Consider the following 22,162-nt stretch of genomic DNA (forward strand, 5'->3'; position numbering starts at 1 on the left):
ACTAATTTATTGTCCTAAAATCTGGGGTGCGCATTATACATGGGTACTTTTTTTTAAATTTATTTTTTAATCCGGATATCATACGGAGGCCGCCATTACAGATGCGCTTTCTTCTATGCTGTTCACTTCAAACACGCTCCATACGAACACAATGCTCTCGTATCAGACGCTTGCTCGATCACCTGCTCGTTTGCTGTCACAATGTACCCTACACAAATCCGAAACATTTCTTCGCTATTGAGTTTGCTAGCGCATGCGCAGTGATACTGACCGGCAGAATAACATCCGGTTGTTCCCAAAGATGATCTTTTTTCTGAAATAATTTTACGTTTACGGACTTAAGTAGGAGTCAAAATTTGGGTGCGTATTATACATGGGTACAGGCTTTTTTCCAGCATCAACATGCCATTTTTAGGGTGCGTATTTTACATGGAAAAAAATCTGTATTTATTTTTTTCAAATTCAAGACATCGATGTTTTTTTACTGGCGCACAAAATGAGCCGTGCATGAACATCACCTTGTTCAAATAAAAAAAACAACACAATGCATGAACTCACAACAAATTACACACCTGCAAATAAGTGTGCCTTCTGCTGTTGCCTTTGTGAGGCCAGTTCAGATATGCGTCATCACAAATTTCTACAATAAATCAGGTATGTTCGGACCTCCACAGTGGAGGCTCTGCCAAACCCCTGAGACCAACTCACCGAACCCCTAGGGTTCGATCGAACCCAGGTTAAGAACCACTGATATATACTGTAATGGCCCGAATACAAGACGATGTTTTTTGCATTGAAATAAGACTGAAAAAGTGGGGGTCGTCTTACATTCGGAGTCTAGACATTATACCCATTCACTTATGCACAGCGGTAAGTTAAAGGTTGCTGGTATCGATTGAGTATGTTGCTGTGATCGTGTGCGTCTTTGACACAAAGTGAGTAGATACATTTCATTGTTACTACTGTCCACTGTCATGCTGTTTGTCCGATCGCGGTTTGCTTTGTGTGCGCGCCGTTTGATTGACAGCTCCGGCGCGCTCCTTTAAGTTTGCTTCACATTGTGCGAGTAGCCGTTACGCAGCGGCACGGCGACTAACGGTCGCCAGCAAATGTATTTTGTTGTCTCGATGACTTATGTTTGGTGTGTTGCCGAGAGTATTTCATTTATGGTTATTTAGTATCGCGGAACCGTTACGCGCAGTTAGTTATGTGATGTGTGCCCTCTACTAGTGTTGTAGAGTAGACTAGTGTGAAATAAAATTGATCAATCAATTAATCAAAGCCACAGTGCCTGTTACTTTTTTGCCAATAATTCAGTAAAGCAATCAAAACTGAACCACGTCTTCCCTCCTGTGTTCTGACACCCGGGGGCGAAAAGAGCACAACCATCCGAGCCAACCCCCTATACAGTCCTCAGGCTCCCCAACAATAGCGGTAGCAGTTTGCATTATTTTATTGCAATGTTTTTCCTTATTCAGATTTATTTCAAGACTACAGTTACAGTTAGACTTCACTTTGATGGTTAATGTAGTTATTGCAATTTTGTTGTTTTATCACAGTGGTTTATTTACATTTCAAAAACCAGAAGCCATTCATTTACAAATGTGATTGCACTTTAGTTTGCATATTTAAATGTTCAGATGTTAAGATGTGTTTTAAGATTAAGTTTTTGCATGATTTGAATGAGGCAAAATAAAATGCTTTTTCTCTCGATTATAGTGTTATAATCGTTCGTTTCAGATGTAATCATTTTCTGTATAAAAATTAAATTTGGTGTTCAAAAAGTCTTTTTTCAAACTTGAGTCTTGAAAAAGAGGGGGTCGTCTTATAATCAGGATCGTCTTATATTCGGGCCAATATGGTATATATACACACACACACACACACACACACACACACACATACACGCGTGGACACACACAAATACGTGTATATATATATATATATATATATATATATATATGCATATATGATATATACAGGTAATTTAAAAGCTTAAACATGCAACTACTTGTGTTGTGATCCCACTAAAACCTTTGAATATAAATATTTTGTGATTACTGATTTATGCATAAAAAGTAGTTGTGATCCCACTAAAACCTTTGAATATATATATATTGTCATAATCAAGATTTTGTGATTACTGTTTTATGCATAAAAAGTAACAGTTTCATAAATTTGCCAGACTAATTCAAATGCAACAAGACATGAAAAGGCATTAACTCTTGTTGGTTGAGTCATGAGACAGAGAAAACGGAATGCTCACCTCAGTGCAGACTATCCATTATGGAAATTTTAAGGGAAAGAGAAAAGCACTTTCAAGCAAAAAACTGAAAATGTGACTTAAGCATGCAGACAACTGTCAGTCAAATATTTAACCACAGTGTCAGTGGTGTCAGTGTTAGTAAATGTGGAAACAAAGGGACACAAGTCATGCCGATAACAGTATTCAATCAAATTACTAGAATCGCAATGACACCTTGAAGTGTACAATCATGACTCACAATGGAATTCTCAGTCTTGATTGATTTGACTTGTAGACAGTCTTCCATGCTTCTCATGGTGCCTTTGGCATCAGTCCTTTCATCCACACTTCCTGTGCCATTTTTAGAATGGAATTCATTCTCGCCATTGTCTTTGGGAGGTTGAAGTCCTCGAGGAGCGTCACTTCGCTGTTTCTTGGTGACATGAGCCTCCGGTCCGTGAACAGTCTTAACATGCTTCCTGAGAGAGCTGGGGTCTGTGTAGCGCTTGGTACAACCCGCAATTTTACATACATATGGTTTCTGTTGAAAGGGATTAAACACAATTTGTTTAAATAGAGTTACAATTCAGCATCACACAGATAGGACAGACAAGCAGACAATATGTTTGACATGAATCATAACATTAACACTTTTACCAAGAAAAGACAAATCTTCAGATCTAGAAGTGTTGCCAATGCACGATTGTACCGTATATGTGAAAGCTGTACTCCACACAAAGCTGGTTGACAACTTCACATACCTCATTAGAATGTGTACGATTCTGGTGCTTGGCTCGGTCTGAAGCATTTGAGAAAGCCTTGTTGCAGCCTTCATGCTCACACACATAGGGCTTCTCCCCAGTGTGAGACCGAAGGTGGGTCTTGAGATTCTCTAGACGGGAGTAAGCTTTTGTGCAGCCCTCAAACTGCAAATAGACAGAAAGCCACAGTGTGAAATGGTGAGAAGAAATGCCACAGGGATCCATCCACCCATTCCCTACACCGTTTAAGTTGTTGAAGGTCAAGGAGTGCAGGACGCTATTTCAGCTGGCAGACTACACCCTGAACTGGTCGTCAGTCAGTTAGAGGGAACATATCTAGAGACAAGTATTCAGACTCACATTCATACCATCATTGAGTGGGAACTGAATCCATGTTTCCTGCATAATTGCACTACCCACAAAATATTATAAATGTTTAACTTTTTTTTGGTTGCATTTTTCTTCTGTGATTTCTACATCTTTTGACCTATTACAATAATTCCAACTTTGAATTGTTCAGTTTATCCCAACCAATGCAATAATTGCCACATACCAACAATTCTACATTTGGGGGGAAATGTTAATTAAAATACACACCAAATAAATGACATATTTTAGTTTTTTTCCTCTAATTTCAACATGTTTTGACTAATTCAATTCATTCCAACTCTAAACTCCCAAAGTTTAGGATATTCAGGGATACATTTTGTCTAATTCAAAAATTAAAATGTTTCACATGTTTTGGTGCCAAAAATCCCCCATAGAGAATGCTCTATCACATTCAACATTACCGTATTTTCCGGACTATAAGTCGCAGTTTTTTTCATAGTTTGGCCCTGGGAGTGCGACTTATACTCAGGAGCGCCTTATGTGTGAAATTATTAACACATTAGTCTATAATTTCACATGTTATTTTCACACTAAACTGCAAAAGGCTCTCTAGACCTGTGGAATAATTGGAACTGCAACTGCCGATGACTCTGACGTAAGCGACGTAGGAGAAGAAGCGCTGCATCGTCTTCCTCCGGAGTTAGCAGAGTTGTTTAAAAGCGACACAGAGGATGAAGATTTAATTGGATTTAGTAATTTGGAGTGACACGGATGGTTTGGTAAACTTGTTAGCATGTTATTTATGCTATTGTTATCTGAATAACTCTTAATATGTTAGGTCAGGCACATTTTCAGTTTGTTGTTTATGTGTCATGTAATGTTAGCATACCGTACAATTATTCAGCCTGTTGTTGCCTCTATTCTATTTTTATTTTAAATTGCCTTTCAAGATGACATGTCTGGTTTGGTGTTGGACTTTATCAAATAAATTTCCCCCTAGAATGCGACTTATACTCCAGTGCGACATATATGTCTTTTTCCTCTTTATTATGCATTTTATGGCTGGTGTGACTTGTACTCCAAAGCAACTTATAGTCTGGAAAATACGGTACAAGGTTGTATTATATGTGTACACGTGTACAAAAAGAGGTCAACATAAACACATATATACGTGAGTATCCAGGTGCAAAAAAATCCTCATTTCAACAAGACAACCTTCAAATTTTCAGTCCAAATACCCAAGGAAAATATATAAAATACAAAATATATTTTTCAATATGCTTAATTTTTTTTTTTTATTCAAATAGGAAAAACTAAGTCAAGAGACAACAAGCGATTTCCATCCCAGCACAAACAGAAAAACAAAAGATGTCCATGCTTTTGCATTTTTAGCTTCAACTTTATAGCTTCTGCACCCTATTTGATCAGACAAATCCCTGGACTGTTTTTTTCTCCTCAATCGTCATTTCTTTGAAGACATGAGAAAACTAGAGCGTGTAATGCCTCCTCAACGTCAACACCTCTGAAATCGTAATTGCCACGCTTACGTAGTACGGAAGGGTAAGACTGCGAGGCACTAATTTCTTGTTGAAAATGTCACAAATAAAATGATGCAAAGGAATGGGTGTCTGTCTCAACATTACTTACTTGGTATGACCTGTCGGTGGATTAGGAAGGTTTTCTACTTTTACTGTCCAGTCGTGACTAAATGATATGTGGTTGGGAGGTGTAAATAGAGGGTCGTGGTTATGAAGAAGTGTACAGTGATCCCTCGCTACTTCGGGTTTCGTTTATCGCGGCTTCACTACATCGCAGATTTTTTTTTCTAAATTAAAAAAACATTTAAAAGTCAAAATAAAATTTCTAAATTGAGGAAACGTGTCTAACCTTTAGGACAATGTAGTATTGCTCCAAATGTTCGTTTACATTCCTTTAGAAGTCCGTTTTCGCGGTTTAGCACGATCGCGAATTAGCATCTTTCCGCTAACTCGTTAGCCTGCCCAGTACCGTATTTTCCGCCCTAAAAGGCGCACCTAAAAACCTAAAATTTTCTCAAAAGCCGACAGTGCGCCTTATAGGCCAGTGCGCCTTATATATGGATCAATTGATGAATTTGTTGATCCATACTGGTTGTACACAGTGCTCTGCCAAAATGTTTCAGTACGTTTTAGTACGACTAGTAAATTACAAGGTCGCATCGCTTCCCAACATTACGGCAACTGTAGTCAGGGGGCGTCACCGAATAGCTGTTGTACCCGCGAGGCTATTTCATTTAAAAATAGGCTGCTCTGTTAATGTTTCGAGTAAATCTACGGATCGATATGGAAGGGAAACATAGGTAAGTAGTACCAATGCGTTAGATCGAACTTTAGTCAGTTCCGATCATTTTATAGGAGATCGTTTGAGAAACGCGAATGTTTACACTTTGCTGAGGCTCATGGGAGATTGCGAGCTGAGGCTCGTGAGACTTTGCGGATGGCTAATGCTATTGCGATAGCTGCTATACGTACCAGGCTATTTCATGTCAAAATAGGCTGCTCTGTTAATGTTTCGAGTAAATCTACGGATCGATATGGAAGGGAAACATAGGTAAGTAGTACCAATGCGTTAGATCGAACTTTAGTCAGTTCCGATCATTTTATAGGAGATCGTTTGAGAAACGCGATTGTTTACACTTTGCTGAGGCTCATGGGAGATTGCGAGCTGAGGCTCGTGAGACTTTGCGGATGGCTAATGCTATTGCGATAGCTGCTATACGTACCAGGCTATTTCATGTCAAAATAGGCTGCTCTGTTAATGTTTCGAGTAAATCTACGGATCGATATGGAAGGGAAACATAGGTAAGTAGTACCAATGCGTTAGATCGAACTTTAGTCAGTTCTGATCATTTTATAGGAGATCGTTTGAGAAATGCGATTGTTTACACTTTGCTGAGGCTCATGGGAGATTGCGAGCTGAGGCTCGTGAGACTTTGCGGATGGCTAATGCTATTGCGATAGCTGCTATACGTACCAGGCTATTTCATGTCAAAATAGGCTGCTCTGTTAATGTTTCGAGTAAATCTACGGATCGATATGGAAGGGAAACATAGGTAAGTAGTACCAATGCGTTAGATCGAACTTTAGTCAGTTCCGATCATTTTATAGGAGATCGGTTGAGAAACGCGATTGTTTACACTTTGCTGAGGCTCATGGGAGATTGCGAGCTGAGGCTCGTGAGACTTTGCGGATGGCTAATGCTATTGCGATAGCTGCTATACGTACCAGGCTATTTCATGTCAAAATAGGCTGCTCTGTTAATGTTTCGAGTAAATCTACGGATCGATATGGAAGGGAAACATAGGTAAGTAGTACCAATGCGTTAGATCGAACTTTAGTCAGTTCTGATCATTTTATAGGAGATCGTTTGAGAAACGCGATTGTTTACAGAGGGCTCGTTGGTTATTGGCTAGTGGATGCATACCGCAACCCTAGTCAACCTCAGTTTGATGCAGTATAGCTTCTATTTTATGCGCCTTATAATCCGGTGCGCCTTATATATGGACAAAGTTTTAAAATGGGCCGTTCATTGAAGGTGCGCCTTATAACCCGGTGCGCCTTTTAGGGCGGAAAATACGGTACTTCTTGTTGGTGACTGTACTTCGCGGATTTCACTTATCGCGAGTGGTTTTTGGAACCAATTACCCGTGATAAACGAGGGATTACTGTAATTACATTTTGTGAGTGGAGACTAAAGTTAAGTGTTCCTCAAGCGGTAACTGTTGAAAGCTTTTCGTACCTATGTAAACACTGTTAATTGGTTATGACGATTCCAGCCTCCAATTGTGCTTGTACGAGAATGAGCATCGTGGATGTGAATTACAATTTTTTTTTCTGGCCGCAGGTGGGAGTAGCGATTACAAACTCAGAAACAGTGGATTGCAGCTTCAATACCAAAGACAACCCTTATATTCAGTTTTATTTGATCAACAAGCTAATAGTGAGGATTTTGAGACGATAGAATGTTATTAGTTACTTATCTTGTGTATTTCAATGTTCTGTCGTACTTACTGTGCATTTATGCGGCTTCTCGCCCGTGTGTCTCCTCATGTGGACCACCAGCATATACTGGGCCTTGAAGGGCTTTTGCTCTCGTGAACACTCCACCCACCGACACACAAACTCCTTCTTTTCACCATGGATGTGGTCATTGTTGATGTGCTGAAGAAACAACTCGTCACATTGAGGAACATGTGCGCTACAGGGGTACAGAGCTATTGCTTGGTGACCAAAATGAGTCAGCAAATTCTTGTCTTTTCCTTCAAGCACAAGCACAATAATGACACACATTGTGAGTAACCCTGCCATAAATAATGTCTGGCAGGCATTGTGCATCTGTCAACAGCAATGAAAAAAAAAAAAAAGAAACCTTTAAAAATAATGTTTGTTTGTACAGTCTGTCCTCAGGCTTGTAGGTTTGTATATAGAAATGGGGACTTCCTCCGTAAAGGATTTGATACCAGTTTGTATCTCTTACTTGTAACTTACCTTATTTTGGCTCTAAATATTGGATTTATATAACTTGTTTTGCATACAAAGAAATATTAAAAAACTTGGATTCCATGTACTGCTTACAAATAACTGCGCCCTGGAAGGAATCACTTCATTTCCTGAGGAGGCACTGTAGTTGGCAGTGCTCTAATTGTCGCTTCTTTTTACAAGCTAAAACTGCTGAGTAGTGGGCAGTTCTGCGTTCTATTTTGAGTGGAGGAAGAGGAATGGAAACAAGTGTGTAATCTAGCAGAGACCTCTATTTTCAGGCAGCACACCACATCTTTTATTTTGGGGCTCTTCTAACCAGATTATTTTGGTTAAGCAGAAGCCAACGTTTACAGATGCACTTGAACACACCAAGTGCTTTAAAAGATGTGGTCAAGAATTGAGGGGGCAGGGGGGGGGGTAAATCCCAATTGCAATCAAAACTTTGTAAAATTTATAAAATTTGTGATCTTACTTAAACTTGAGGAATCAGTTGCATCAATAGTTAGGTCAAAGATTCTTGACTGGTGGAGACCAAAGCCCACTCTGCAATTCTTACACATGCCCTCCTGACCAGAGCTCTGAGGTAACTGACAGTCAGTCGGAAATTGGAACGAGTGTTGAAATGTCCGAGAAAGGTGGCAGTTTTCTAAACGCCAGAGTTGCTGGCATGACGATGGATTTATGCGTGGCCCTCTGGGATTCAGGAGAAGGGGCTGTTGCTCAGAGAGAGGTCAGGGGTCAGGCAGCTGAGGGAGTGAGGGTCAGGGGCACACAGCTGCAAGGCTTGTCCCAAATTTGGCGAGAGCAGGAAGCCTGATTAACGCTGAGCATGTCAACAGGAAAAGATCAGTGGCAAAAGATTAGTGACTGGACAATTTTCTGATCAGACACAATCACATTAATTTAACAAGTGTCAGAAAAGTTATGTAAACCTTTATCTCAAACAAAATGCTGAGGCTGATGAAATTGAGTTGTGCTCATGTCATCAGTATGTCTTTTATATACCCACTCAGCAGTATGAATGCTGCTGGAAATACTGAATTTCCCCCAGGGGATCAATAATCCCTCTCTCCATCCGTCCGTCCGTCCAGCAACAGCCTGGGGGGGGAAGACAGCTTCTTCCCCCAGGCTGTTGCTCTGATGAACTCACACCACTCTTAGAGCCTCAGAGTCATTGCTGTGCAATCACATCCTGCTCTCCACACCTTTTTTGAATTGTCTACACTGTTTGTACTATGTGTCCTCTCTGCATCCATTGCAGCCTGGTCATCCTGGAAGAGGGACCCTCCCATCTGTGGTCTCTTCTCAAGGTTTCTCATTTCCCCTAGCTGGAGTTTTGAGTTTTTCCTTGCCCTCCTGGGAGTTTAAGATCAGGGGATGTTTGAGAATATTTGTCATTTTTCACATGTCCTGAGTGTTGTTAGTCACCTAAATGTTGAACAGAGGCTGTGATGTACTGAAGTCAAATTCCTTGTTTGGCACGCTCAAACATGGTGAATAAAAACTCTTGAATCTTGAATCTGAATCTTGAATCAATCCATCCATCCATCCATCCATCCATCCATCCATCCATCCATCCATCCATCCATCCATCCATCCATCCATCCATCCATCCATCCATCCATCCATCCATCCATCCATCCATCCATCCATCCATCCATCCATCCATCCATCCATCCATCCATCGGTCTCGGGACATAAGCAAAATCAATGCATTTTACTGCGTATCAAATGCACATTAAATAAATAACAGCAGCATTTTACTGCATATTAATTAAATAACAGCAAATTGTTCGTCGATAAGACTAAATGCAAACTCACATGTACAAGTTGGTCTTGGGTATCATACTCCTTGGTACAACCTTCCCAGTGGCAGTTGGTCTCATATATGGCCTCAGGTTCCTGTTTGCACTCATCTTTATCAAGCTCCTCACTCATTTCCAGCATTCCTCCACCATGGTCCTTCAGACAAAGAGACAGAACTTAGTCATTCATAGTGGTCTTCTGGTTGATCAACCGTCAATCGTGATTGGCTGATTTTCATGGAAAAGTAAGTGATTGGCATATGGCAGTCAATGCCTTTCATTCCCGGAAAAAAAAATCATTCAATTGCAGCTCGTACTTTGCAGCCTGTGCGCTGTGTAATATCCTCTCCCCATCCGTGAAACTATGCGGGCGAACGACAAACCAAAAAAAAAAACATGCACGCATCAACATTTGTCCCTATTTTCTGACGTTACAGACTAAACCAGTTAGTGAATCATAATACTAGTTTTGTGCATTTTCTGCACTGTCAATTTAAAATAATGTATATAAATTCTATCTCTCTCTCTCTCTCTCTCTCTCTCTCTCTCTCTCTCTCTCTCTATATATATATATATATATCAAAGTCAAAAAGTCAAATTTCTTCACGTCAAGACACACAAAGAGATCGAAATTACGTTCCCACTATCCCACGGTGACAAGACATAGTACACAATATACATACAAGTAAACAATACAAAAAGTAAAAACAAGAAGGCACAAACAATGAATAAATAAGAGTGATGAATAAATAATAAATAAACAAATAACATAATAAATAAGAGGAGCAAAAATGGAGCAAGTGTGCACACAGCAGACAGTCAGAATATAGCGCAAAAGTACAGGACGCTACGCAGAAGGGGGGAGATATATATATATATATATATATATATACACACAGTCATACACACAGTCAAACCTCGGTTTTCGAACGTCCCGGTTCTCGAACAAATTGAAATTCAAATGAAAAATTCAAGAATTTTTGCTTCGGTTGTCGAACAAAATTTGGAGGTTGAACCTCGCGAGATGAGCCGGGAGAACCAGAGAAAACCCGACCGCGCGGCCCGGATGCTGACTGACTCCGTTGTTATTGTATTCTTGTTACTTTGAGGATTGTATTAACCCCTAATCATGCCTCCAAAGAAAGCAAGTGGGAGCAGTAAAGCCATCCGAAAACACAAAGACGCTCTTAAAGCAATGGGACAGTGAGCGCCCGGCGCGCTGCGGTTGCGCGATCGGACCAAATTAAGCTCCCTGCGCACTGAGGTCCAATTAAATTTTGGAAAGTACATCAGGACTTTAAAAATATTTTCTAAATTTCAGCGACGGCTCTGTCACAATAATGCGACCAGCGCGGTGCAGTTGCGCGGTCGGTGGCGAGCTACGGTTGCGTGTTCGGCAGTGCGCTGCAGTTGCGCGATTGGACAACAATGCGCAAATGAAAAAATGCTTAAAAAAGGCATTTTTTTTAGTCTTGGAACGGATTAAATTTTTTTCCATTATTTGTAATGTGAAAAATAGATTCGGAATTCGACCGATTCACTTCTCGTACCGCCTTCTGGAACGGATTGTGGTCGAAAACCGAGGTTTGACTGTATATATGTATATACAGTGGAGCCTCGGTTTTCGAACGTCCCGGTTCTCGAACAAATCGGTATTCGAACAAAAAATCCGAAATTTTTTTGCTTCGGATGTCGGACGAAATTCGGTTGTTGAACCTCGCGAGATGAGCCGAGAGGACCCGCATGCCAACTGACTCGGTTCGTTATTACGTTCTCGTTACTCTGAGGATTGCATCAACTCTAATCATGCCTCCAAAGGAAGCAAGTGGGAGCAGTAAAGCCATCCTAAAACACAAAGACGCTCCTAAAGCAATGTGGCATGAGCGCCCGGCACGCTGCGGTTACGCGATTGGACCAAATTAAGCTCCCTGCGCACTGAGGTCCACTTAAATTTTGGAAAGTACATTAGGATTTTAAAAATATTTTCTAAATTTTAGCGACGGCTCTGTCACAATAATGCGACCAGCGTGGTGCAGTTGCGCGGTCGGCGACGCGCTACGGTTGCGCCTTCGGCGGTGCGCTGCAGTTGCGCGATCAGACAAAAATGCGCAAATGAAAAAATGCTTAAAAAAGGCGGGATGTTTTTGTCTTGGAACAGATTAAATCTTTTTCCATTATTTGTAATGGGAAAATATGATTGGGAATTCGAATGATTCACTTCTCGAACAGCCTTCTGGAACGGATTGTGTTCGAAAACCGAGGCTCCACTGTATATTTATGTATATATATATATATATATTTTATTATTATTTTTTTCCTGAATACATGTCCCAATCCAACTCTTTACGTCGCATCTACCATTGGGAATATTTACAGTGCTGTGTTCAACAGGATCAAAACCTATTTAGAAGAAATAGAACTGCCAGCTCAAGACAGAGTTGGGCATTTCTCCAAAGAAACATCGGAGAGAGGTGAGTATTAGAGCGGTCTCATCGACTGCCTGTTCTCAACACAAATTTATTCTCCGTCTTGCAGTACCGTCATTTTTGCTGTGACATCAGCCGAATCACAGTTGAGCATGAAAAGCTTTAAGCGGACTCACCAGCAGCTGAGCATTGTTTGCAGCGCTAGATCTTTTTTTTTTCTTTACACCCTATGTTCTCTTCTCGCTCCCTGCTTTCCCCTCTCTCATATTGGTCGAATCACAAGCAAGAACAAAAGGCATAAGCGGCCGAGCCCTGGTCACGCCACACTTTTCTTTCTTTTTTTCTTTTTCCATCTGCTTTCCCCTATGCCGGGGGTCGTGAACCTTTTTGGCGGACAGAGCCATGCATGCCCATTTTTTACCAATAATTTTCCCGTGAGAGCCATACCATTTAAAAAAAAAACGATGGGCTAGATACAATTAAAAGCAAGTATTTTAATTAAGACCAAGGATTTTTTGAGTGTACTAATGTATTCTTTTTAAAAATGTCACTAAAAGAGCCATATCTGGCTCGCGAGCCATTGGTTCCCGACGCCTGCCCTATGCTATGTTGGCTGACTCACACCCAAAAATGTGGCACATATGTGGTCTCACAGCGGCGGAGCCTTTGACAATTAAAGCTCTGTATTTTTCAAAACAAATATAAAATGGTGTGATTTTATTTTTTCCATTTTTCCACAAAGGTTCACAATGTACTTTGGATTTCCTCACCAGAGAGGTTGGTGAGATGGGCAGAGGTCCTTCGACTTCCATTTTAACCTTTGTCCTTTTGGAGTTCAATGGGTTGACTGTGCTGCTCACGGCTGGATCTCCACTGGCATTCTGAAGGACAGATATGACGGACATTGTCACACAGTCACAGGCAAAGTACATTTACAATCTATGCGAAGAGGAAGTCATAAGCCAGACCATAGCCAGCTGTGGAGACTAAACAATTTAGACTGGTTTATGATCGCCCAAGCCACAGGGAAATATGAAAGAAAAGACTTTATTACTCTGAGAGGGAATATAAATAATGAGAGGGCTTTGATCTGCGGACAAATTCTAATACTTGACAAAAAGACAAAGAAACATGGCTTCTTCAATTTCTAATGGAGTTTAAAAAAGGAACTTTATTAAAAGTAAAAGTATTTTGTAAATGAGTATCTGAGTGGGCGGGCTCTGAATCCCACCCCCAGATAAGCTTTAAAATATGTGCACATTTCAGCATTCCCATGGGTACTGTTGGCATTTGCAAGAAGACGGAATTTCCCAATGTTGAAAATGAGTTGGGGCCAGCTACACTTTTAATATATGTTGGAAAATGATTCACTGAGGGGGAAGTTTACACGAGGAGTCTCTCTAATATAAACAGTGGGCTGATAAAACGAGACAGAAAACAGTAGGAAGGCAGACTAATGGAACTGCAAGAAATAAAATAAATAAATAAAGTTGAACATTTTGGCCAATGTTAAACAAGAATTTTTTCCCTGTACTGTATTGTTAAAAAATTCAAAAATGCGACGCCTGACAACAAGGAACAATGACAGCGGCATAAAGTGAGACTCCATGTGTCACATCTCCGCTACGCTCTCGCCTTGCTGGCCGGCTGACGCGCACTCGCGCTGGTCCGCAGGGGGGCGCATCGCCAATATGGAACGGCACGCGCTACTTAGCGCTGATCGGCACCACCTGCGCCCTTGTTTCCGGCGACTTGTATTTAAAGCCCACACTCCCGTCAGTATGGACTGATTCGTCTTCCTTGATTCACGCATGCCTGCCACCTATTTCAGCGATTCTACCTGATTCCCGGTTTCTTGATTCACTGAGTAGCAAAAGCCGTTTTTTTCTGATCTGCTCTGGACTCTGGCTTGACCTTCTGCCTGTCACTGACCATGAGCTTGCGATGCCCCTGTCTGCATCGACACGCTCACTGACCGACTCGTCAGCTTGCCTCGTACTCCTGCTCTGCTGGCATCTCAGCCCTCCTTTTCCCCTTTTCCAAAATAAAGAGCCCGTGTTGCACTTGGTTGTCCTGCCTCTTTCGTGACACCATGTTCGTATTACGTTCTTATATAGACAATAACTTTGTGCTAATCAATATTTAAGTTGCAGGATGCAATGTGCAGCAATATTGAATAACATTTTACAAATCTGTGTCAAAAGACTTATCACGGTATGTTGGGATATTCAGGGAAGTGTGAGCAGGTGCACTCTCATGGCAAATATACCACAAGTAGTCCTACCATTATTATTGCCACGTGGGCTCAGGAACACTTCAGAAAACCATTTTTGGTTAACACGGTTTATTGCTTCATCTATAAATGCAAGTTAAAACAACAAACTATTGAAAGAAAAAGCCATGAATGAATAACACCCAAAACGGCTACCGGCTTCTCTGGGTCCAAGCTCAACTGAGCTGAACTGATGCAAAGTATAAATGTGTGCAGTCGTCTGACGGGTTCATATTTGATTTCAGAAATCATGTCCATCTACTCCTTCTGTCTAAAGAGGAGAAGAATTCTGTCTACAAGACGTCAACAATTTGTGTCCTCAGTTTCCAAATGGTTATTGAGTGCTGCTAAAACAAAATGAAAATGACAAAATGATGATTTAGAACAGTGTTAAAAATGCCCAGTTGAAGCCTTTTTGAAACATGTTGCAGGCATTCAATTCAAAATGAGTCAATATTTGCAAAAATAAAATATAGTTCTGTTTGAACATTAACTATCTTATCTTTGCGCTGTATTCAATATAATATAGGTTGAAAAGTGTTTGCAAATTGCATTCTGTTTTTAATTTACAATTTACATAACATCACATTTACATTTGGCTTGCTATATCTTTTGTGACTGTCCTAAAACCTTTTGGACACATTTTGCATAATTCATTCATTCATTCACATGATCATAATTCACATTTAAAAATTTTATGGTAGCTTCCTCACTTGAAAATGTTAGTTTAAATACTCCAGGTGACAAATTATCATTTTTGTGTCAGTAAAATTTTTATATGTACAGTGATCCCTCATTTATCGCGGGAGATGCGTTCCAGAATCACCCGTGAAAATGAAAATCCGCAAGGTAGAAACGGTATATGTATTTAGGAATTTTAACACATTGTATTAAAATCCAACACGTAGTGTTTCTTGTTGGCCGCTAGGAAGCATGGGTGTAATGCTAGTATATTAGAAGAGTGGTGCCAAGAAATGCAAAGTATCCACTTGCAGAATTATCACTTTACACTAATCTGGGGACATCATGCATCGCGAAACCTAAGTGAGCCACGATTGCACATGAATCTTCTGTTGCATTGTGGTCCAGGACACAATATTAAAGCTTTTTAAACACTCTCCAATACTTTTACACTAAATCAACGCTTCCCATTCCCTTAATAACCACACTGTTATGTATTGTACTTTACAGTAAATAAAAGAACAAACACGTGATATTGTCACGTGCCTCAACTCCTTCTGCACCAATTGGTACTTCTTTCCTCGCACGTGGCCGGCTGCCGCCTCCTGTGCTTGAACTCAGTCACGTCCACAGTGACGCACATTACACAGAGGCAGGCCCCTCGCTATCAGCGTGTATTTAAACGCTGTTCTCCCGTCACTTATAAACCTGCAAAGTAGCGCATTTGCGAAAGGTGAAGCACGAAGTGGCAAGGGATCACTGTACATATGATGCAAGTCCTGGCACTGAGTAAAAGATAGAACTGAGTTTTGATTAACAATGAAAATGAGACTGATCATTCAAATTCAACCTGATCAGATTTTCATCCCACCATTGGTATAGTGGCTCCACCCTTATTTCAATGTGTTGTTTAAATGAAAAACAAAACAAACCAATGACTGCCTTAACAGATAGAAGAAATAGCTCATATAAAATATGAAATTCATTGACAGTGATATTATGTCTTACTCGACCTCAGCGTTTTGAATATCTTTGAATGTCTGAGTTTGATGTTAAGGCATGGTTGTTTATTCTCTAATTTGAGAACAGTGAGACCAATAAATATCTCTCAAGGAGGCATGAGAAGATATAGAGCAACACCATTTGGTCAAACATTCAGGTTTATCGATCAGACCATCTCACCTGATTAGCTTCTGATGTAGTGCTGTTATGAGAAGTGGACATAGGCGGAGTGACCAGGGAATGCTGGCGGGCAGAGAACGAGGATGGTGGCGGTTGAATGAGAGGGGGAGTGTGGCCAAAGGCATTCAGACCTCTCTGTTGCGACAACAACTGCTGATACGCCACTGGGTTAATGGGATGAGGGAAGCTGAATGAAGGGCTGGAATAGAAAGAAAAGAAAAGGCTATTACATCACAGGACAGACAAACACACTTTAGTGTCTATATACACACAAAAGTCAGTTCCTAAAAATTAGGACGCTCTTGGCCGATGAGTATCACTTTACCTGATGTAGAGTATATGTTACTGATATATGACAGCTTCTTCATACCTGATTCCTCCAACTGAAAGGTGTCCATAGGAGCTGCTGGCAGCCGAACTAGAACGGGAGTTGTTGATGTAGGCAACCAGGGAGTTGGGTGAGGTACGGATCATGGTCTGCAGGTCGATGCTGGCATCTGATAGCGGAGAGATGGATAGTGCCCTTTTCCTGCTCAGTCGGGGTGTCATCCGAGGACTGGAAAAACGCGACACTGTACACATACCAAAAAGGCAAGCATTGTAGTTTTACCATTTTTGCATGCTAAATCACCAGAATATGATGTCAAATGGTTGAGTGAAAATTTTAGCAAATTTCCATACATTTATCCTCATTGTCAATTAAATGTAGCAAAAGCCACCATTTACTTTGAATAAAAAAACTCCCCAAGTATTCTCATGAAGGTCACATCTATGCTAGGCTACTCTATCGCTTGCATCTCTTACTCGCACAAACAGCTCCTCTGTTTAACATTTGCATCCTCTTATGCGTAATGAATTCCCACCAATCATTCCCAGTAATTACCATGATAACAATCACTTTCAAACCACTCCACTCGTGCAAGTTAAATGGAGGCAATTTAAACAAATTGATCTCAGAATACCATTATAAAGAACAAGCCTGAGTCAGACAGATTGGGCACATAGCCAGCTGCTGGATTCAATTGTTATAGTGCTTTTATCTTAAAAAAAAGCAGAAGGAAATAATGTGACAACTTCCTCGTGAACTTGAATAAAATGTTTACTTTTCCACACACTAATCGACCCTCACTCTTGCTCATTTATGTACTTTAAATGATTGAGGCATGACAACACATTTTTCCAGAGACAAAACCCCTTGTATGAAATTGACAGTAGCTGATTTATTGTGTGAGCGGATACAAAGCAGGACACCTTGTTTGAGCGCACGTGTAATTAGGTTTTACAACAGACATTATCAGAGGTGCGAGAGGCAGGAAGCTCTTAATGACCATATCACAAGTCACCTCAGTACATGAGGCAACCTGACATAACACTGTTTCTACACATCAACTCCAGTCAATACGTACCGATGACTGAGTGTTGCCGGTGGGTATCACAACACTTGCAGCCAAATGAATCCTGGCATCATAATTGCTGTGCCAGACCCCATAGCCATAAACGAGGGTCTTGCTCTCCAAACTATTATGTTTAGAGGTGCTTGTCGTAAAGTACAAACATATGCACTGAGTTAAAAGGCCCATGGAACGCAACAGGGGGGTAATAGTAAAAAAAAAAAGAAAAGCAACTGAAAAGACTTAGAAGTATTTTAAAAGCAACAACGCCTGACAGATGCCGTTTCGCTATGGTAAAAAAATGGCAACATTCTCAAATTTCAAAAGATTTTATGAAATCAGGTAAGCTAAATTGTATGAGGGCTTGTGTGTGTGGAACTCTTTCTTATGCATACAGCTGTGATGATTTGTATTTTGGTTTTGTTGCAATTCCGAGCTGTGTAGCATTGCCAAGAATTTATTGGCTGATATGTGTATTAATAATTACTTTTATAAATCAGGAAACGGGACTCGCAGTCTAACCCTAACCTGGCGCCTGCCTCGCCTGTCTCGGTGGTTTGCCCAAATCAAAGCGCTATCCCCCATCTTCAAACCACCTTTATATGCGATTCACCAACTCTCAACAACTTGTAATGGCTATGGTAAACAAGTCATGTGCTTCTTTTCAACCCTAACAAATAAAAAGGCTAGTTTTGCCATGGTCGAACTTATTTTACATGAAATAAATTGCCACTCTTTGGCAATGAGTGTTTTATAGGTGGCGCCTATAATTGAAAGGGTTAGCAGGTTCCGACATGGAGTGAGAAAACAGATGTGCAGGCCATTGTTGCTTAGAAATATGCACTCACACTTAGTATCACAATGTTGTGTGTGTGTGTGTGTGTGTGTGTGTGTGTGTGTGTGTGTGTGTGTGCGTGTGCGTCTGTTTGTGCATACACCAGTGTGTGCATTTTGTTTTAGACTTCTGCGAGAGCAGATATAGCATTGTGAGAACAAATTAAATTGAAGGGTGGTTTATGCCGCGAAAGCAAGTGCTTCTCCTCTTCACTCTAATCACATGGCTAGTACAAAGTCATGCAAACAACAAATAGTCTTCTTTGACCATAAAATCCCCCTTCAGTTCAAAATGATTTGAAGTGATCTTGTGTAAGAAATCCAGGCCGAGCAACTCATTTATGATTAAGGTGTTGCTGAAATTTTGCAGCAGAAATGCTGCTCTATTTGGCCTTAAACAGTGAATAGTCTTTGGCTTGTCCCCCTTGACCTTGACATAGGTAAATAAAACCACATCTTACTCCCCCCTCTGAGATGAACAGGACCTACTCTACTCTCTATTAGAGCAACACCCCTGCTAGACTTCTTGAATTGATGCCAGCAAGACTCAAGGCTGCCACATCTAGAGAGGGGAAATGTATATTTTCCCTGGTAAATGTTACTAATACTACCACTGTGACTTTCTATTAGCAAAGGAACTTGGATTGAGTCCTCTATGAGCCGTCGGTGTCCAACCCAAACCCTGCTGTTGTGATTAACAGTGCGTTTATGCACACACTCACACCCATGTGCTCAAAAACCAACATATACTTAAGTGTTTGTGTATATAGGCCCTGTCCAAATACTCGCACTACACCCTACGGTGCTCAGTGAAGTGCACAGTGAATTCGGACAGTGTGTGTTTCATCATCAATTTGCCGCCATGTTGGATCTGTGTCATCTAACATGGCGGCAACCGGTCTTTGTTTTGGCAGTTTTGTTTAAAATTATATAAAAATTTCAGTAAAGTCGGGATAGGCTTAGGGTTACTACTACTTATTTCCAAATAATAGAACAAAAAACAAAATAAAACAACTATTACCTCATTAACGCTCTTGCGGCGCATACACAGAGGGTCGCTAATGTACAGCGGCTACATTAGGGCAAAATACGTCGGTGACGTAAAAATATGTAGGTAAAAAAATTGTAAATTTGCGCAAATTGTAAATTTGATATTTACACTCGAAAATACATTGTTTTTTAGCACAGGAAACAAACCTGGCTGGTTTCCGGATATTTTGGTCAAATCCGCAAAAGATTGTGGGCAATAAGATTTAGCTGAGGGGCCAAGAATTCACGATCAGCCGAAGTATGGAACAAGGGCACTGAAGGCGCAAGGCAATGGCACACTTCAGAGAATTTGGACAGACGTGTGAGTATTTGGACCTTGCTGTAGTCAAAAGTAAAAGCCCCACCTCCAATCGCCTCACCACCGCATCAGTACACGCAGCTATCTCCCTCTCCCCAACTGCTGCATCAACAGTGAAATCCCTCATTCCTCAGGATGGTAGACATTTACCTTGGCTGCTGCTTTTGTCATGGGAACCTCAACACTTTCCTTAAAGCCGACCTGATATTTTTCTGCCCACCCACCCCTTACAGCCTCTAGGGCAAACTTGATTCTGAATGCCCCCATTGTAAAATATGGAAATGTGATTTCATTTACCTTTACATGGATGGTCTAGTACTAGTGCTCTTTTTCATCATTATTCATTAATTAATGCCATCATCCAGGAGGGTTTTAACTACATTACAGGATATACTGCACATTACATATCATACATAAAGCTTATCCAACTGCATTAATTTTAAGTAATAGTCTCTCCAGACTTGAAACTTTAAAATCAGTTACTGCCGGTGTCATGACAAACATTTTCAGTTTTACAATTATGCCTTTTAAGCATAAATACATGAATAACACAAAAGAAAATATTTTGAAGTTGAAGTAAATACGTACTAAAAAGGTCTTCAACCATAAACACATACTGTTCATGTCTACAATTTTGCTTCTTGAACAATCCTAATGGAGTACTCCTCTGTGAAAGAATTCAATCAAAGGCTTAGATATGGACTTTAGCTTATGTAAAGCAGCAGTGTGAGTAGGTGTCTGATGAGCCACACTTTGGGGTCACTGAGGCCTCCTACCTTTTGCGGTGGGTCTACTGAAAATTACTGTACAAGTCAAGTATTTTTTCCCGCAATGGTTTTATCTGTGTTTCCATCCAACGCAAACACCAAGTGATGAAGCACGTATTTACCACCTCAGCCTCTACTCGTCTTCTCTTACCTTGGCAGTAAATAAGGTCTTTGATTCAGGATGGCGCTGCCAACGCAGACCATGAGATGGTTGCCTGGGCTTAGTATATGGGCCCTGTGTACTCTCAAGGCTGCAATGCAAGCACCTCCATGCAGGTACAAGGCCAAATCTTGACCACATGATTACCACTAGTATGGAACACGAAATAAAAGTGACTGAGATGGTGACAGTCAGTGTGGGAACAGCATCGGAGCAAGTAGTGGGGGTTGAGGGTATTAGAGTAAATAGTTTGTTCAAACAAGTGTGGGTAGACAGCACAGTGGTGGTCACTGAGGTGGTTGGAGGAAAAGAATATTCATCATTTATCATTTTTTGGCTCTTCTTGGCTCTCTGCAGCTGACCTCCACATGAGGATGACTGCATTTGTGTCTTGCAATGACTCTCCAAAGTTAGAGGCAGGAAAGTGGAGCAATATTTTTTGGGATGGCTGGATTTATTTATTGTTTTTGCGATGTGAAACAACATTTATGAAAGGAGCCATAAGAAAAGCAATCTTGGAAATAATTCAATTCAATTTTGATTGATTGTAGCGACAGCTATGGATGTGTGATTTGAGGAGCCTTGTGTACATATAGTGAAGTTTGAGGAAAAAAAGTTATTTAAAAAAAAACTATTACATAAATAACACGTTTATAAAACCATCTGTGTCACTCCAATTCATTAAATCCATCGATCGTCCTTTGTCAACAATGCCGTGTGCCACGCCGCAGTTCAAATTATTCCACAGGCCCATATATATAAACTATATTTTAAATAACTATCACATAAACAACAATATTATCAAACCATTTGTGTCACTCCAAATCATTAAATCCATCGATCAAATTTCTCGTCCTTTATGTCATCCTGGTGACAGAGGACATGTCCAGAGGATATGGCGCTTTAAAGTGTTAATTACTTTATTTGATTTTTTCTCTCTATTTTTCATGTTTTGAATATGTTCAAGATAAAGATATCAAAGCATGTGAAGTGATCAACTATACTAAAAATAACATGTGAAGTGGTCAACTATACTTGTAAGTAAGTGATGTGTTAATGATCAAGTAAAAATTTGTGAAAAAAAACATATATAAATCGCTCCTGAGTATAAGTCGCCCCCCCCACCCAAACTATGAAAAAAACCGCGACTTATAGTCCGAAAATTACGGTATTATCATGAACCCTACCTCAAACTGAATAGAGTTGTTCTTACCATCCACTGGACTGATGTAATCTGGTAAATGAGCTGCCGCTGCTGCTGCTGCTGCTGCTGCTGCTGCACCGCTTTGCATCAAGAGGTCTCCATATGGATTTCGCTGGCTAGCACTGGCCATCAGATGGTAATATTCTGTGGGGTTGGCCCCTGGTGGTGGTGGTGGAGGGAGAGTGAATAGGGCCCGGTCTTTTAAGTGTTCATGGGTAACTGCCGAAGAAATAGAA

At 40.6% G+C, this 22,162-nt stretch overlaps 1 protein-coding gene across 4 annotated transcripts in view; it reads right to left on the reverse strand.

The window, feature by feature from the left end:
• gli2a (GLI family zinc finger 2a) overlaps positions 1–22,162 on the reverse strand; it is a 98,243-nt gene that overhangs the window by 5,941 nt on the left and 70,140 nt on the right. For 3 of the 4 annotated variants that reach the window (XM_037239335.1, XM_037239334.1, XM_037239333.1), the window contains 8 exons: positions 21,936–22,145; positions 16,593–16,794; positions 16,223–16,421; positions 12,858–12,968; positions 9,678–9,818; positions 7,386–7,535; positions 3,007–3,171; positions 2,505–2,786 (listed from right to left, as the gene is read on the reverse strand). In XM_037239335.1, the coding sequence (XP_037095230.1) occupies positions 2,505–2,786; positions 3,007–3,171; positions 7,386–7,535; positions 9,678–9,818; positions 12,858–12,968; positions 16,223–16,421; positions 16,593–16,794; positions 21,936–22,145 (1,460 nt within the window). Of the gene's footprint in view, positions 1–2,504; positions 2,787–3,006; positions 3,172–7,385; positions 7,536–9,677; positions 9,819–12,857; positions 12,969–16,222; positions 16,422–16,592; positions 16,795–20,713; positions 21,260–21,935; positions 22,146–22,162 lie in introns of those variants that run through there. The other variant, XM_037239336.1, reaches the window with a different exon arrangement.

This window comes from Syngnathus acus, chromosome 21 (assembly GCF_901709675.1).
Source record: "Syngnathus acus chromosome 21, fSynAcu1.2, whole genome shotgun sequence".
Classification (NCBI taxonomy): Eukaryota; Metazoa; Chordata; class Actinopteri; order Syngnathiformes; family Syngnathidae; genus Syngnathus; species Syngnathus acus.